Here is an 18,567-nt window from a genome sequence, read left to right on the forward strand (position 1 = left end):
GCCACCATTTGCGTACGTGTTTTTTTTTAACCCAGCCATGATAGGCTACGTAAATCTTTTCGTAGCCTATCACGTCGTGTTTTTTTTTTTTTACAAGACAAATGGTGGCGGCGGCAGCTGGTCGGAAGACCAGCCGCCGCCGGAGCCGCCGCCGGAGCCGCCGCCGGAGCTGCCACCGCCCGGAAGATCCGCCCCAGGTAAGTCTTGTCCCGGGGGGGATCCGCGGGGGGGCAGGGGGGTGGCAGGCCGTTCCGCCACAGATTTCGGGGGGCCGAATGCACTGGCATTCGGCATCACCGAGATCCGTGGCGGAATTCTCTGACATCCCTATGAATTCTACAGTGGGAAGTTGATGGGGAAGTGGCAAGGGCAGAGCAGCAAATCATTCAGAGAGGCAGCAGACAGCTTCTTCTTTGGGGCCAGGGCCAATTCCATTATTTAATGAGTGTGTTTGTTTGGGAATGTTTTCCCTGTTGATAATCTAATCCTGAATCTTCTTTCCCAGGAGGGTTATGGCCATGAATGTAGGTCTGAAGGTGTGTGTGGGGACATGTGTTTCCCCCACCCCATGAATATTGTTAAGGAAATATCCAAGGCAGGTTAGGTTGAACCGTCAGAAATTTATTAAAGCACATCCCAGCTGTGGGAGAGACAGATAAAACTGTGTCTCTCCCAAATAAAAGAAAAAGGATGCATTTATTCAGACTGAAAGTTGGAGAACAAAGAAAATACAATACACGTGCTCAGAAACCAATGAGTACTCAGCAACAGTCTTATTAGCACAGTGGCTTTCTTATCTTTAGGGATGAGTTGCTTCAGTGGATAGGAATGTCTTGCTTATGAGCAAGTTACAATTACCTTCTCATGGTCACACACACACACACACACAAAACATTCAATCCCATCAGGCACCTCTCCTGAACCAAACTACTCCCAGCAGCTGAGTGGGCAGGAAGCTTCAGTCCCACCTCCCAGCTGAGCAGAGCAGAGCCGAGGAAGCTGCTCCAGCTGGCCAGGGACCACAGAAGCAAGCAAGGTCCCAGAGAGCGAGCGATCAGAGCGAGCGGATGAGGAGCAAACAGGAGTTGGCCAGGGGAGTTCAGCAGAGGAGGTCAAGGGGGAGGCCCCTAACATTTATTTTTAATTTATTTGTCTTGTTACACACTTCCATACCAGTCAGACTCTGTTTTTAACCTGCAGTGAGTAGAGGACCAGGCACAGGCTACTCTAGAACAACCAGGAAGCTGGGAAAAGAGACTATGGAAAGACAAGACTCGCCTGTGGTGGTGACCTGCAAGGTGTGTGCCATGTTTGTTTTCTTGCCTGAGAACAACATGGCCTACACCTGCAACAAGTGCAAGTTGATCACACTGCTGGAAGAAAAAGTAAGAGGACTGGAGCGAGTGTCGACCCTCCAGGGAAGAAGAGAACACGAAGAGTTCTTGGACAGAATGGTGAAACTACAGCAGCAAAGCGAAGACCAGAAGCTTGAAGAGCAGCAGCAAGATGAGGCAGAAGAGGGAAATGCTGAGGTGAGGAAAAATGCAGTAGAGCATACTCCTTGGAAAAGGGTGACAGGAGCAGAAGAACTAGATGCCACTGTGCACCAGTGGAAGCAGTGGAGCTGTGGAACCGATTCCAGGTACTTGCGGATGAGACTGGAGGACAGCCTGCAGAGGAAGAATCACAGGGGAACCTACATGAGAGTGAGCAAGAGGCTGAAGGTCAGTCAAACAGACGCGATGAAACCCAGGCCTACAACAAGAAGAAGAGAAGAGTGGTAGTAGTGGGAGACTCCTTCCTGCGTGGGATCGAAACCCAAGTATGTCGCGAAGACCCGTGGACTCGCCAGGTATGCTGTCTCCCGGGAGGACAGATTAGAGATGTGACTGAAAGGTTGCCTGCACTCATAAAGCCCACTGACAGGTATCCCTTCTCATCCATGTGGGAACAAATGATACCGCCAAGCGGAGCTACGAAGAAATCACATGAGACTTTGAAGCTTTGGGAAGGAAACTCAAGAACTTTGGGGCCCAGATAGTTTTCTCATCCATCCTTCCAGTAGTTAGAAGAGGGATAGAAAGGGAAAGAAAAATACTCCGAGTGAACAACTGGCTACGAAGGTGGTGCTGACGAGAGAGATTTGGATTCTGGGACCATGGGCTATACTTCCTGGAAGATGGGCTGTTGGCAAAGGATTCGTTGCACCTCACAAAGGCTGGGAAGAATGTGTTTGGACACAGCATGAAGAACTTCATCAGGAGGGCTTTAAACTGAATCCTACGGGGAAGGGAGACGTAAAGTTGGGGGTAGCAATGGATGAAGGTTCATGCTATCAGCTCTGATAGCGCCCAATAATAGTCTTCAGACACATGTAGGAAGAAAGCCAGACTATGAAGCACATGATCTTCGATGTCTATACACTAATGCCCAGAGTATGGGAAACAAACAGAACGAACTTGAACTCTTAATACAGGAGGGAAATTATGACTTGATAGGTGTAACTGAGACTTGGTGGGATGACTCTCATGACTGGCATACAGCAATTGAAGGATATAACTTGTTCAAAAAGAACAGGAGGAACAGAAAGGGAGGTGGGGTTGCACTGTATGTGAAAAATACATCTCTCTGCACAGAAATACAGGAGGAGGAGCTTGGTAGCCCCATCAAGAGCATCTGGGTCGAAATAAATGGAGCAAAGAATAAAAGGAGCCTGGTGGTCGGAGTCTACTACCGGCCACCCAATCAAGGAGAAGACGAGGATGAAACTTTTGAAAAGCAAATAGCCAATGTTTCAAGGAAGCACGATGAAGTAGTAATTGGGGACTTCAATTTCCCCGATATTTGTTGGGAGACAAATTCTGCAAAACATGGTCACTCCAGGAAATTCCTGACTTGTGTGGCGGATAACTTCCTCCCACAGAAAATAGAGGAAGGAACTAGAGGATCGGCTATCCTTATCTTGATCCTAACCAACAGAGATGACTTAGTGGATAAAGTAGTAGTTACAGGAACTCTGGGGGAAAGTGACCATGGTATACTTGAGCTCATGGTTCTAAAGGAAGCAAAAGCTGAGTGTAGCCATACCCGTTCCCCGGATTTTAGGAAAGCTGATTTTAATAGAACAATGATCAGTAAGGTCCCATGGCAAGCGACTCTAATGAGAAAAGGAGTCCAAGATGGGTGGGAGTTTTTAAAAAAGGAAATTCTCAAGGCACAATTCCAACAAGAAGAAAAGGTGGAAGACAACAGAAGAAGCCAATGTAGCTTCACAAAAAGCTTAGAGATGACCTGAAAACAAAAAAGGACACATATAGGAAGTGGAAAGAAGGCCAAGCAACAAAGGAAGAGTACAAACAACAAACAACAATTCTGCTTATTACATGGCACACCTTGCTAGGTGGCCTCTTCTGGTCGGTGTCGGTAATGGGGTTTAATCATTTTAGTCTGATCTAGTGGGATTGGGATCATTGGTGTGCCTCTCTGGGCATGGACTGGCGCATGGCTGCAGATCCAGCAGCTGGATACATTCAAGTCTAGTTGAATCTGGTTCACCACTTTCAGGAAAGTGTTCTCTGCTTTCATGCAACTGCAGATGTCAAGCAGATTGCAGGTTGCTCAAGTTACAGGAAGCCAGATTCTGGCTGAACATCAGGAAAAACTTCCTGACTGTTAGAGCAACACGACAATGGAACCAATTACCTGGGGAGGTGGTGGGCTCTCCCACCCTGGAGGCCTTCAAGACGAGGCTGGACAGCCATTTGTCAGGGATGCTGTGACTTGGATTCCTGCATTGAGCAGGGGGTTGGACTCGATGGCCTTGTAGGCCCCTTCCAACCCTACTATTCTATGATTCTAGGAGCAGGATGCAGGTGGGCCATATCACGAGACCGCGCCTCTGGTGGCTGCCGAGGCCACTCTTTCTCCACTAACAGGAGCTGGGCTCGCTGCTGGGCTTATGCGCACCTCGCCAGCAAGTGCTTGGCTCACCACTGGTCAGGAGGAGGCCAAAGTGCCCAAAGTCTAAGAAGATCTCACATGGTAGCAGGCAAAAGGGCAACAAGCCAGCACCACGATGGCAACCAGAGATGTTCTTCTCTTCCTGGTCCAAAATGACTCAAAGGGCTGATGAAGTCTGTGTTAGGGCACATCCAGCATTGTCTGGTTCTGGGGCACGTCGTCCCCAGGGGGCAGTGCTTTCTTGCTGTGGGATGTGGGGATCCAGGCAGTCTGTCTTTGCAGCTTCGTGGCAGTGTGGATGGTCAACAGCACCTGATGGGGTTTGTTCCAGTGAGGCTCAAGGGGAGCCTCACGTCCTCTGATGGGCTTCGATGTAGACTCAGTCTCAGTCTGTAGGCGACAGGTTGTGACACTGTATCATAGGCACGTCTGGAAGCACTTCTTAACCTGTGACTGGAAAGCCTTGGGAGTAGTTCGACACGGTCTCATCATTTAAGTGCAAGTTCATAAGATGTTTTTAATAGGTGCTGAAGATGGGAGTCTCATGGGTCTCCTTAGATGGATCTCATGGGCACTGAGTCTAGTCTTTCGGTGCAAAGTGGCACACATGCTCAGCAGGGCCTAAGTTGGAGCATCATACCATTTAAGTCCAGTTTAGCACAGATGTAGGCTAATTTGTTCTTTAAGACTCCATTCTCTTTTTCTTTTTTTCTACCAGCTCTGCCAGCTGGGGATGGTAGGGGCACTGGAAACGCTGTTGACTTTGCAGAGCTTTGTACACACAACCACTAATACATATTTAAAAGAACAACATTTCTTCATCTGAATGAAATCTATTTGTATGTTAAAAGAAAGCTTACATATCTCTTAACTTTCTTTGGGGCTGGTTATCTGAGCAGATGGTGCACGTTCTTTCTCTCAGACGAGAACAGATAACAGGCTAATTCACTCAGTAGAGCAAGTCTCACTAAGTTAGAAAACTATCAGAAAGTGCACACACTGCTGGCCCCCCTTCACCAAGGTCTTTCTCTTTTGGTAGTAGTGTATGTTTTTCATGGTACCGAAAAAAGCATTCCTTATCACTTAGAAGGTACACAGTGTGAAGAGCAATTACGGTGCATTCTTTTAGCTTCTGTTAGTAGCAAATAACATGACGATCACTCTATGTGAATACAGCTATGAGAACAAACTCTAAAATTATGAAAATTGCCAACTTTCTAGTAAATCAGCGTACTTGTGCTGTTGTTTACTGCATTATTATTGCATATGATTCTGGCTGCTTGCCATTCTTCTAAAACGAAATCTAATACACTCTCCCCTTAAATCTCACAGATTCTATATGCAGCTGTTTAATTAAACAATTAAAACAAATCATACATCATTAAGCTTGCTAGGCTACATACAAAGCAAAAAGACGAAGCGAGAAAATAACAAGAACTACAGTCTGGGCCAGAAATATTGGAACTGTTTTGGCAGGTGGCCTCTGTACACCACCACATTGAAGTTGAAAGGAAACACACCCAGATGGGAGTGAAGTCAGGACTTTCAGTTGTAATTCAAGGGGTGTGACAAAAGTGGGACACTAACCATTCAGGAAGGACAGCCAGTGGCAGGCACACACCCCCATCATTGGTGGCTCATAAGTAATGGAACGAATAGCTGACCAGCAGCTGCATGGCCAGGTGTGGCCTGTTTCTTGGGTACCCCATGACCAATCAAGCAGATAAAAGGCCTGGAGGTGGTGCTGAGTGTTACATTTGCATTTGGTAGCTGTTCACTGGAACCCCCAACATGAGGCCCAAAGAGGTGTCCATGAGAGCGAAGGAGGCCATAATTAGGCTGAGGAAACAAAATAAACCCATCAGGGAGATAGCAAAAGCAGTGGGAGTGGCCAACACAGCAGTTTGGAACATCCTGAAAAAGAAGGAATCAACTGGCAAGCTCAGCAACAGCAAAAGGCCTGGAAGACCACGGAAGACAACTAAAGTGGATGACCGCAGAATGCTGCTCATGGTGAAGAGGAACCCTTTCACAGCATCTAGCCAGGTCAAGAATGCTCTTGTGGAGGGAGGCATGTCATTGTCAACATCTACAGTCAAGAGACAGCTTTATGAATGTAAATACAGAGGCCTCTCAACAAGGTGCAAACTACTGGTAACACTCAAGAACCGAAAGGCCAGATTAGCCTTTGCCAGCAAACACCTAAAAAAGCCTGCCCAGTTCTAGAATAAGATTCTTTGGACTGATGAGACCAAGATTAACTTGTACCAGAATGATGGGAAGAGAAAAGTATGGGGAAGGAAAGGAACAGCTCATGATCCAAAGCATACCACATCACCTGTCAAACATGGTGGAGGCAGTGTTATGGCATGGGCATGTATGGCTGCCAATGGAGCCGGGTCACTGGTGTTTATAGATGACCTGACTGCTGATCAAAGCAGCAGGATGAATTCTGAAGTGTATAGGGCTAGACTTTCTGCTCAGATTAAGCCGAATGCTGCCAAACTGATAGGATGCCGCTTCATATTGCAGATGGATCATGACCCAAAACATACAGCAAAAGCTACCCAAGAGTTTCTCCAGGCAAAGAAGTGGGATGTTCTTCAATGGCCAAGTCAGTCACCCGATCTCAACCCAAGAGAGCATGCGTTTCACTTCCTGAAGACAAGACTGAAGGCAGAAACATCCACGAACAAGCAGCAGCTGAAGGCAGCTGCAGTAAAGGCCTGGCAAAGCATCTCGAGGGAGGAAACGCAGCATTGGGTCATGTCCATGGGTTCCAGACTTCAGGCAGTCATTGACTGCAAAGGATTTTCATCCAGGTATTAAAGGCGACCCCTAAGTTTGAAATGATGTTGGTTTGTTCCATTACTTATGAGCCACCAACGATGGGGGTGTGTGTATGCCACTGGCTGTCCTTCCCGAATGGTTTCTGAAGGTCTCTTACCTTGGTGTGCACTTCTGGCATGTTCAGTGAATGGTGGTCCAAATTGGTTCGATTCTCCTCAGCATTTGGGATCCGAGTCACAGCACCACATTGTTCAGGGAATATCCAAGGCAGGTTAGGTTGAACAGTCAGAAATTTATTAAGGCACATCACGGCACAGGCAAAACTGTGTCTCTCCCAAATGAAACAGGATGCATTTATACAGACTGAAAGTTGGAGAACAAAGAAAAACACACTGCGCGTGCTCAGAAACCACTGAGTACTCAGCACAGTCTTATCAGCACAGCGGCCTTCTTATCTTTAGGGATGAGTTACTTCGGTGGATAGGAATGTCTTGCTTATGAGCAAGCTACAATTACCTTCTCATGGTCAGACACACGCTCACACACACTCGCGCTCAATCCCACCAGGCGCCTTGCCTGAACCAAGCTACTCACAAGACCTACTTCCACAGTATCAGATGTAAATTAGGCACATTTAGCAGATGTGTTTCAATTTCTGTAACCGCATTCAGTTTAGTTGTCCAGTTAAACTTTGCTTGGAACAGGATGGTGTGAAATTGTGTGTGTGTGTGTGTGCGTGCATGCGCGATCCATATGAGGTATACAATTATATTTGTGTGTATGTGCCACATACATTACTCCCCCACCCACCCACCCTCCCTTCCCTCTGTAACACACACACACACACACACACTTAGGACTGTTGCCCAGTTTAAAACATCTTACCTGTTGATTAATTGTATTTTAACTGGTATATTTATTTATATTTCTGTCTATCACCAGTGTGCATGACAGTTTACACCAGGGGTGGACAATTTGTGGCCCTCCAGATGATTTAGCCTACAATTCCCATCAGTTCCACCATTGGCTGTGCTGGCTGAGGCTGATGGGAGTTGTAAGCTGAAACATCTGGAGGGCCACCCATTTGACATAATATAAGACAGCCTTCCCCAGCCTGGTGCCTTGTTTTGGACTGTACCTCATAGAATCATAGAATCATAGAATAGTAGGGTTGGAAGGGGCCTACAAGGCCATCGAGTCCAACCCCCTGCTCAATGCAGGAATCCAAGTCAGAGCATCCCTGACAAATGGCTGTCCAGCCTCGTCTTAAAGGCCTCCAGTGTGGGAGAGCCCACCACCTCCCCAGGTAATTGGTTCCATTGCCGTATTGCTCTGACACTCAGGAAGTTTTTCCTGATGTTCAGCCGGAATCTGGCTTCCTGTAACTTGAGCCCATTATTCCGTGTCCTGCACTCTGGGATGATCAAGAAGAGATCCTGGCCTTCTTCTCTGTGACAACCTTTCAAGTACTTGAAGAGTGCTATCATATCTCCCCTCAGTCTTCTCTTCTCCAGGCTAAACATGCCCAGTTCTTTCAGTCTCTCTTCATAGGGCTTTGTTTCCAGTCCCCTGATCATCTTTGTTGCCCTCCTTTGAACCCTCTCCAGCTTGTCTGCATCCTTCTTAAAGTGTGGTGCCCAGAACTGGACACAGTACTCCAGATGAGGCCTAACCAGTGCTGAGTAGAGGGGAACTAGTACTTCCCGGGATTTGGAAGCGATGCTTCTATTAATGCAGCCCAAAATAGCATTTGCCTTTTTTGCAGCCACATCACATTGTTGGCTCATATTCAGCTTGTGATCGACGACAATTCCAAGATCCTTCTCGCTCGTAGTGTGGTTGAGCCACGTATCCCCCATCTTGTAACTGTGCATTTGGTTTCTTTTTCCTAGGTGCAGAACTTGGCATTTGTCCCTATTAAATGCCATTCTGTTGTTTTCTGCCCAGCACTCCAGTCTATCAAGATCACTTTGAATTTTGTTTCTGTCTTCCAAAGTATTAGCTATCCCTCCCAATTTGGTGTCATCTGCAAATTTGATCAGCATTCCCTGCACCTCCTCCTCCAAGTCATTAATAAAAATGTTGAAGAGCACTGGGCCCAGGACTGAGCCCTGCGGTACCCCGCTCGTTACCTCTCCCCAGCTTGAGAAGGTCCCATTGATAAGCACTCTTTGAGTCCGATTCTGTAGCCAACTGTGGATCCACATGATCGTTGTTTCATCTAGCCCACTTCGAGCAAGTTTGCTCATCAGGATATCATGGGGCACTTTGTCGAAAGCTTTGCTGAAGTCGAGGTATATGATGTCTACAGCATTCCCACGGTCTACAAGGGAGGTGACTTGATCAAAAAATGAGATCAGATTTGTCTGGCAGGACTTGTTTTTGACAAATCCATGTTGGCTTCGAGTAATCACGGCATTGTTGTCAAGGTGCTTCCAGATGGATTGCTTTATGATCTGCTCCAGAATTTTCCCAGGGATTGATGTCAGACTGACTGGTCTGTAGTTCCCAGGTTCCTCCTTTTTACCCTTTTTGAAGATAGGGACAACGTTAGCCCTCCTCCAGTCATCTGGCACTTCCCCGGTCCTCCATGATTTCTCAAAGAGAATAGACAGCGGTTCTGAGAGTTCTTCTGCCAGTTCCTTTATTACTCTAGGATGCAGTTCATCTGGCCCTGGAGATTTGAACTCATTCAAAGTAATGAGGTGTTCCTTGACCATATGCCTGTCGATCTCAAGCTGCAATCCTGCCCCTTCAGCCTGTACTTCGCCTTTGCCAGGGGGGTCATAGACCCTCTTTTGGGAGAAGACTGAGCCAAAGTAGGAATTGAGCACCTCTGCCTTTTCTTTGTCATCTGTTATCATTTTGCCATCCTTATTTAATAGCTGAACAACCATTTCTTTCCTCTGCCTTTTACTATGCACGTAGCTGAAGAAAGCCTTTTTGTTGTTTTTAGCATCCCTCGCTAACCTCACCTCGTTCTCCGCTTTAGCCTTCCTGACGCCATCCCTGCAATTCTGTGCTACCTGCCTGTACTCTTCCTTTGTTACTTGGCCTTCTTTCCACTTCTTATATGTGTCCTTTTTTGTTTTCAGGTCATCCCTAAGCTTTTTGTGAAGCCACATTGGCTTCTTCTGTTGTCTTCCACCTTTTCTTCTTGTTGGAATTGTTTGTGATTGTGCCTTGAGAATTTCCTTTTTTAAAAGTTCCCACCCATCTTGGACTCCTTTTCTCGCTAGCATTGTTTGCCATGGGACCTTACTGATCATTGTTCTGAGTTTATTAAAATCAGCTTTCCTAAAATCCAGGGTACGCGTTTGAGTACACTCGGCTTTTGCTTCCCTTAGAACCAAGAACTCAAGTACAACATGGTCGCTTTCCCCCAGAGTTCCTGTAACTGCTACTTTATCCACTAAGTCATCTCTGTTGGTTAGGATCAAGTCAAGGATAGCCGATCCTCTAGTTCCTTCCTCTACTTTCTGTAGGAGGAAGTTATCCGCCACACAAGTCAGGAATTTCCTGGAGGGGCCATGTTTTGCAGAATTTGTCTCCCAACAAATATCGGGGAAATTGAAGTCCCCCATTACTACTACATCATGCTTCCTTAAAACATTGGCTATTTGCTTTTCAAAAGTTTCATCCTTGGCTTCTCCTTGATTGGGTGGCCGGTAGTAGACTCCGACCACCAGGTTCCTTTTATTCTTTGCTCCATTTATTTCAACCCAGATGCTCTCGATGGGGCTACCAAGCTCCTCCTCCTGTATTTCTGTGCAGAGATATGTATTTTTCACATACAGTGCAACCCCGCCTCCCTTTCTGTTCCTCCTGTTCTTTTTGAACAAGTTATATCCTTCAACTGCTGTATTCCAGTCATGAGAGTCATCCCACCAAGTCTCAGTTATACCTATCAAGTCATAATTTCCCTCCTGTATTAAGAGTTCAAGTTCATTCTGTTTGTTTCCCATACTCTGGGCATTAGTATATAGACATCGAAGACCATGTGCTTCATAGTCTGGCTTTCTTCCTACATGTGTCTGAAGACTATTATTGGGTATTATTATTGACTATTAAGTCAATTATTATTGACTATTAATTATTGACTATTAAGACCTCCCATCAGTCCCAGAGAGTATGACCAATATTCAGGGATGCCGGGAGCTGTAGTACCCATCAAAAGGGCACCAGGTTGGGGACGACTGAAACAAAATTGCTGCATGGTTGACGAAGCTCTGCCGATGTATTTCATCCCTCCCCGCCTTTCGAGGCAACGTGGTCTCCCAGAGCAGCTTGCGTCTGTGGGCGGCGGGAGACGGGTCCTGCCCCCGGTGCTGAAACGCAGAGGAGAGTCCCCTAGGACAGGGCCGTCGAGCGAGAGAACGCTGGCCAGGCCTGGTCGTTCCCGCCTGGGCTGCCGGGCTGGGCTTCCCGCCCCTGCAGGAGGTCTTGCTGGGCTGCCAGTCCCTGGCCCAGCTGCCTTTGGCTGAGGCCGGCAGCCGGTGTGGGCTTACCTTTGGCTCTGCTGATCCAGGGCAACTTCTTAAAACTCTGTGGGGGCCAGCGGGGAGGGCTTTTTCTTTGGGCTTCCTAGTGATTTGTGCCTCTTCTCTCCAGCTCTGGGACCTCCGGCAGGTGAGGCGTGGAGTGCGCGAGTTCAGAGGCCATGCCCAAAGCACGGCGTCCTGCGTCTTCTTCCCTCAGGGCCTCACCACCTTCCCAGCAATAGCCACTGCCTCACACGACTGCACCGTGAGAGTGTGGAGCCAGGACACTGGAGGTAGAGTCGCTCTCAGCTGTTGCTTGGGGAGAACTGCTGTGCTGGATCACACCAAAGCCCGTCTCATCCAGGATTCGGCCTGAGGTTGACACATGCCAGCCATGACTGGGATGGCCTTCCCCTGTGGCATGTTTTAAACATCTGGCAGCTGGAGGTAGACTTCCCTGGAGATGGAGGCTCCATTGAGTTGTCATGGCTGTTTGCCGTTGATCAGACCTGTCTTTGATGCTCTTGTCTAATCCTTTTGGTTTTTTAAACTGTATTTTGGTTAGTGGTCTCACAACATCATGTGGCAGTGAGTTCCATAAGTTGGTTATGCATGAGGTGAGGGAGAGGCTTTTGCTAGCCAAGATGATGACTGGGTTCAGACTACACGATAACCCACGATTGGTTAAATAAGCCACAGTGGCTTATTTAACCCATCATAGGTTATCGTGTCGTCTTGTCAGGAATTTTTTAATCCACGATGGCTTATTTGGCCCAAGTAACCTACTCTGATAACCCACAGTCTGCAGGAGGGGTTATTTAACCCACTGTGGGTTATCATGTTGTCTGTCTAGGGATGGCAGAGAATTCTGCCACGGATTCCAGTGAGGCTGGATTCTAAAGGAATCCGTGGTGGAATGGCCTCCTGCCCCCCCTGTCCCCCACAGAATCCCCCCGGAACAGCACTTACCTGGGGCGGATTTGGCAGCGGCGGCAGCTCTGGCGGCGGTGGCGGTGGGTAGTCTCCTGGCCGGCCACGGCAGGACTGCTGCTGCCGCCATTGCCATCCTTGGACCGTGATAGGCTACATAAATTCTTATCACAGCTAACCTGAAAAAACAAACACGCAGCGTACACAAATGGCGGCGGCTACGGCGGCCTCCATTTGCGTTCCCTATTTTTCGCCAATTTATCTTATGTAAATATTTACGTAAGATAAATCGGCGAAAAATAGGGAACGCAAATGGCGGCTGCTGTAGCCACCGCCATTTGCGTACGCTGCGTTTTTTTTTTTCCAGGTTAGCTGTGATAGGCTACATACATTCTTATGTAGCCTATCATGGTTGTCTGGCTGGACGCAAATGGCCGCTATGGCGGGCGCCATTTGCGTCCGCACCAGGCTGTCTGCTCTGCGGCCTGGCCGTGGAGTGGAGCCAGCCGTCGAGGATTCTGGGGGGGAGGACCGGATCGCCTCCCCCCTCCGTCGAGGATTGATGGAGCAAAGATGAGTGAGTTTCGTACATCCCTATGTCTGTCAGGCACCATGGGTTATTTTGCTCACCTACAGAGTCGCATGGCAAGAGCGATTCAGATTGCTACTGTTTTTCGCAGGAGTTCTCTGAGTAACTCCCTGACAATTTGCCGGGATGGGGCGAAAAGTGACCATATTTCCCCCCTATTCCCCCATTTTCCCCTATTCCGCAATTGCTTCTGTTTCTCTTTTTTAAATTATTTTTCCTTTACACTTTGGTGCATTTGAGCATTTTTGCAATTGCGGTATTGGGAACATGTTAAAGCCTCTGTGCCAGAGATGTGCACTTCCTCTTTAGCCAGAAAGCACTTTAGCGAATGAGCGCTATAGCTCTGTGTGAGGCTTGGTCCCGATCCTGCAAACCCCCAAGGTTTTATATCCACCACCACCCCCTTTTTGGTGCACATGGAATGTTCGCTCCTCGGTGAGCGATCGCTCAAGGTGTTGATGTGGATCGGGGGGGGGGGGGGGGGCTTTTGGTGCACCCGGGATTGTCGGTGGGCGCAACAGCACCACTGCTCCGGTGGGAGGACTGCAGCTGGACGAGGCTGGGGGAGGACTCGGATGATGCACAGTAGCTTAAAATAAGCTATGGACAGTAGCTTATCAGCCCACTCGTGTGGTGGGGCATTGTGGACTATTTAAAAAATAAGCTACTGTGAGTAGCTTATTAAGCCGCCATGGCTTAAAGTGATGTCTGAATGCGGCCAATTAGTAATGGAGCCTCCATGTCAGGCACAGCCTACCTCCAAGGATGCTGGGAATGTACAAAGGAGGAGGGTGGTTCACTTCAGGTCCTGCTTGTGCACTTCTTGGAGGCAGCGTTAGTCTGATCCAGCAGGGCTTTTAGCTTCTTCACTGGGCCAAGCTGTGTGTGTGTGTGTGTGTGTGTGTGGCACAACCAAGAAAGTCTCCAAACCAACTTTGTGTCATTATTTGTGTCTTATTTTGTGTCATTTTGGTCATTACTTCCTGCTTTTATTTCATTTGGCTAATTGGTCATGGCCTTTTGTACATCTGTCAAGATGAAGGCTGGTTTAGAAATGTTTCAATCAGTCAACAAACTTTTTAAAAGTACCGTTTGCAGTCATGCAGCTTTCAAGGGTTAGGTGGGTATTCCATCCCAAACCTCCAGACAACTTCCTCATGAGGCAAAATGGTGATCCAGATACTTAGGCCTGGGACATTTCCTACCTTTTTCCTCGTTGTAGTGCCAGGAAAAATCTCCCCCACCCCCTGATCCAGTTGCCTCCATAACGAAACCTCCAAGGGCCCAGGATGGGAGGATGCAACCCAAATGAGCTGAACCATGGCCAGCCTTTCCAACACTGATGAAACAGTGCTAGTTTTGGGGTCCCCCAAAGATAAGGACCAGTCCCTTGGTTCTCTTATTGCAGCAGCTCTTGTCAAATGCAGGTTACCGAGGTTGGGGCGGGGGGGGGGAGTGGAGGCGACCAAGTGGTGGTGTGGCTGGGATCAGGTGTCTTTAGCAGCTGCATGGCATGCCCAAATTAACCAGGGACACATCTTCCATCGTGGCATCTCTGTGTCACAAGAAGCTTCATCTGTTGCATTTCTGCCTTTGTGCAGATGTGTTAAGGTGCAGACTCTCCAGTGCTTTGTTTGGCATGTGAAGAAAGCGACCCAGATGGGAGGGTGCCATGTCTGTCTTAAGGGAGGGCACAATGTCTGTCTCTTTTGCTTCACATGCCAGGCTGCCGGGGGAGGAAGGAAGCAGAGGTTGGCTCACCAACGGGCAGCTCTGATCTCTCCCCGCAGTCTGTGTGGCCACCGCCTTCCTCGACGGAGCAGGGCCTCTGGCTTCGCTGGCTGCCTGTGAAAATGCCACCCTCCTCTGCGCCAGCACCAACGCCGGGATTCACGTACTAAGATTCAGCTCATCTGAAGGGCAGCGACTCCGGGAAGTGGCGATGTTCTGAGCCACATCAGTGACTCTATGGAAGCATCTGCCTTGCAGCGGGACCCACATGCTACATGTAAGCAGACAGGCTGCCTATGCATTTCCAAGCCCAACTCAAGGTGCTGGTTTTAACCTACAAAGCACTACATGGCCTGGGATTGCAATACCTGATGCAGCACCTCTCCTGGTTTCAGCTTACTGAGACACTACGATCTGCATCTGAGACCCCCCACTGAGGGAGGTTCAGAGGATGGAGACATGGGAAAGGGCCTTCTTGATGGTGGCCCCACAATTCTGGAGCACTCTTCCCAGTGAGGCTCGCCTGGCACCAGCATTGTCACCTTTTTGGTGACAGGTTAAGACTTAACATACTCCCAGGCATGTGATTGGGCTGTTAATGTCAGTTGTTTTCTTGAGTCCCGGTATTTTATTGTAACTGTATTTAGCTTTTTTATTTTTTTAAAAATGGGTATGTTAAAGGTTTTATATTATGTGTTTCTTATATTGAAATTTTCTGTGAACCTCCCAAGTGCTTTGGCTATTGGGCAGTATAGAAATGAAATAAATGCAAGTGAATGAAATCTGTCATGGGAAGCAGAGTGGTACCTAACCTTTGCATCTGGCAGATGTAGTTTTACCAAAAACAGTCGGCAGCCAGCTTTACTGCGTTTATGCGCAAAACCAGGCAGGGCCAGTGAGCAGACAAGCTCAGTGAATGCTCCCATGGAGTCCACGAGGCCACACCTCATCAAACAATGTTCAGTATACTCACTTCTAACTCTGACATTTACACAACAACTTATATGTACATTTCCCCTCCAAGTACCTGAGGCCCAGGCTGATAGAGCAACACTCTCTGCCTCCACTACATACCCAATGGTCTGAATTCACATAAGAACATAAGAAGAGCCCTGATGCTGGATCAAATCAAGGGTACTATGAGCGAGGGAGAAAAGTGTCTCCCTATGCAAGTTCTCCACACCAGGCATAATTTTGTACATCTCTATCATGTCTCCCCTCACTTGCCTGTTTTCCAAGCTAAACAATCCCAGCTGTTGTAACCACCTCTCATAGGGGAGGTGCTCCAGCCCCTTGATCATTTTAGTTCCCCTCCTCTGCACTTTTTCCAGCTCTACAATTTTTTTTTTTTTTAGGTGTGGTAATATTCTATTCAGGGAGTAGAATATTCAGTGATCAGAAATATTCTAAATGTGGTTCCACCATAGATGTGTATAAAGGCAGTATGATATTCACTTTCTGTTAGAAAATATTTGAGCTCCCTGATCCCGTAGAAAATATTTGAGCTCCCTGATCCCGTAGAAAATATTTGAGCTCCCTGATCCCGTAGAAAATATTTGAGCTCCCTGATCTTTTTAACCACATGCTGGGAAGTGAAGCTGGGGAGCCTGGGACTGAACATCATGCAAAGCCAGCACTTCTCCACCAAGCAAATGTGCAAGTAGAGAATTTAGTACCAAATGCAGAATTTAGCAGCCTGAGAATATCAGCCTTTTTTTAAAGGCAAGTTTCTAGCCTCATTGTTAGACAAGTTCAGCTTGAGAGCAAGTGAGCAATTGCTGCGGAAACCTCAGAAGCTCAAGGGGCCGAGCACAACTTCAGCTGCCCCAGGGCGAAACCTCAGTGGTGTGCTGTTTCTGATCCCACTGCAGAATGATACAAGGAGCACGCACGCTTGCGTGGTTCACAGACAGCAGAATTCAAATGTGAGCTCCTTGGTTTTTTATCTATAAAGCCAGAATGGCCTCCCAGTAGCTGGCCTCTCCCGCCAAGATTGAATTCTTAGTTGAACCTGGAAATGTTTAAACGGACTCCTGCCTACGGACCCACGCCGCCAAGCAGGGTGATCTAGCGTGGCAGCGCTTCCCCTTGAGAAAGACGCCCAGTTGCGCACGTGCGTGGGCAAACACATGCCAGGAGCAGCCCGCTCCCCTGGCATGGAAGACCTCCCGAAGCAGATGAGCCGAGCCGGTCTGCACGCTGCCGCACCCTGTGGGTCAGGGGCACCATGCCAGGATCAGGGCTGTGGGAAGCAGCACTGCCAGTGCCAGCACGCCGGCTGCGCAGAAGGAACTAGGTGGTGCTCCCACAGGAGAGAACCCCTCTCCCAGCATGTGGCGTGGCGCACCCGCACAAGGCTCCTGGGAGCCGCATCTTGGGGCTGCAGCAAACAAGTCCGCCGCCACGAGCATCTCAGAGGCCGCCTCATCTTTTGAGTTCTCTGGCGGCTTTTTTAGCCAGCACAGATGGAAGCCACCCAGCCAGACCTGCCGAAGCTCCTGCATCCATGGGGGGAACTGCTGGACAACGCCCACGTCAGCGGGAAGTCTGAGGGTCCCTCCCCACTAGGGCAGGGGGCTGCTCCCCCGGCAGAGAGGGCACTGGGTGGGCTGGTCCTGCTTTAGGGAGGCGCACAGTCCCGCCAGACACTCCAGGCAGAAGGTGTGAGAACAAGGTAGGAGCAAAGGGGATTGAAGGTGTCATTGTAGGGCAGGTAGCAAATGGGGCATTCCGGCACAGACCCTGCGGTGCCACATGGCCCACGGGAGGAGGGGGAGGGGGAGGAGAATGGCCCATCGTCTGTGTCTTCCCCCAGTCCATTTCAGCGGCTGCCAGGACCCACCCAGGCCTGGGACCACCTTCCAAGGCTGAGAAGGGCCTCCAGCGAGGCCTCCATCCCTCTGGCGAAATCCTCTGGAGCGTCTGTCGCTCCGGCCTGGCCTGGCCTGGCCTAGGCTGCGAGGGTCTTCCGAGCTGCTTGAGACGTCCCCGACGTCCTCAGGAGTTCAGCCCCTTGGGACAGCAAGGCCACCTCTGGCAGGCTCCTGAGGAGCTTCTCTGGACTGGCTGCAGCATCTCCCGTCTGTCTGTGAGCCGTGGCAATGCACACGTTGCGCCACACGCAGCCTTCTGCTGGAGGCGGCCTGTCCTGCTTCTCCTTGCTTAGCAACCAGGGCTGGGCTGGGCTGGGCTGAGCAGTCTGGCTGAGCGCGGCAGAGAGGGCGCGCGCAATGGGAGGCAGGGGCCTGCTCCGGGGCCCCACAGCAGCAGGCAGCAGCTCGTAGCAGGGCGGGGTGGTGGGAGTGAGCAGCGGCGCCGCCGAGACCCATGATACTGTTTGATCTCTCAAGAAGATGTTGCCTCGTCAAGTAACTGACTTCCCAAAAGTTCTGTTTTGAATGATGACCAGAAAGAGATGGACCTTGGAGGCAACGTACATCCCAACATGCCTGGGTCAGTTATTCCTTGGGCTCCAACGTTTAAATGGTTAATTATTTTTAAAAGCACAACAGAAAGCTTTTAATCAACTGAAAAGGTGTCTAATTAGTCAGATCAGATTTTTAGGATTGGTTTCAGTACAACTGCTTATAAAAACTGCAGATGGCAACAAGCACCATTTTAAAGCAGGCCCCTGCACGTCTCCCTTTCGCTTCTTTCTCTGTTCCCGTTGAACGCGAGCGCGTGCACACAGATGCGCACACACACACCTCTTCTAAGATAACACACATGTGTGCATCATCTAAAAAACAAAGGGTTTGATCCGGATTGTGGGGCGATGAACAGTGGATTGTGAATTTCTGGATGACACGTGCTACACTCTTTGAAATAGCTGAGATCCTGTGGCCAGAACTGGAAAGGGAAAACACAGTCATGAGGGTGTCAATCCCAGTGGTGAAAAGAGTGGCGATCTGCATATGGCACCTGGCAAATCAGTGCGTGTACAGGGAGGGGGCAAATCAATTTGGAGCGGGTGGAGCAGCTGCCTGCACAGTCGTGATGGAGGTTTGCCTGGCCATGGAGCACCTGCTGCTGAGAAGGGCGGTCTGGCTTGGTGACCCTCCCAAGGTAGGCAGGGGAGACCGGACA

General features: G+C 49.0%; 1 protein-coding gene across 29 annotated transcripts in view; it reads left to right on the forward strand.

Moving 5' to 3' along the window:
- WDR31 (WD repeat domain 31) overlaps positions 1 to 18,567 on the forward strand; it is an 89,996-nt gene that overhangs the window by 70,758 nt on the left and 671 nt on the right. For 7 of the 29 annotated variants that reach the window (XM_084823575.1, XM_084823567.1, XM_084823566.1 and 4 more), the window contains 4 exons: positions 98 to 197; positions 1,201 to 1,532; positions 11,362 to 11,524; positions 14,476 to 15,805. In XM_084823575.1, the coding sequence (XP_084679701.1) occupies positions 98 to 197; positions 1,201 to 1,532; positions 11,362 to 11,524; positions 14,476 to 14,651 (771 nt within the window). In that variant the 3' untranslated portion in view covers positions 14,652 to 15,805. Of the gene's footprint in view, positions 1 to 97; positions 198 to 908; positions 1,533 to 11,361; positions 11,525 to 14,475; positions 15,806 to 18,567 lie in introns of those variants that run through there. The other 22 variants (XR_014786230.1, XM_084823582.1, XM_084823578.1 and 19 more) reach the window with 10 other exon arrangements.

Source organism: Heloderma suspectum, chromosome 17, assembly GCF_057233095.1.
Source record: "Heloderma suspectum isolate Gila_16-S chromosome 17, 16-S_ref, whole genome shotgun sequence".
Taxonomy (NCBI): Eukaryota; Metazoa; Chordata; class Lepidosauria; order Squamata; family Helodermatidae; genus Heloderma; species Heloderma suspectum.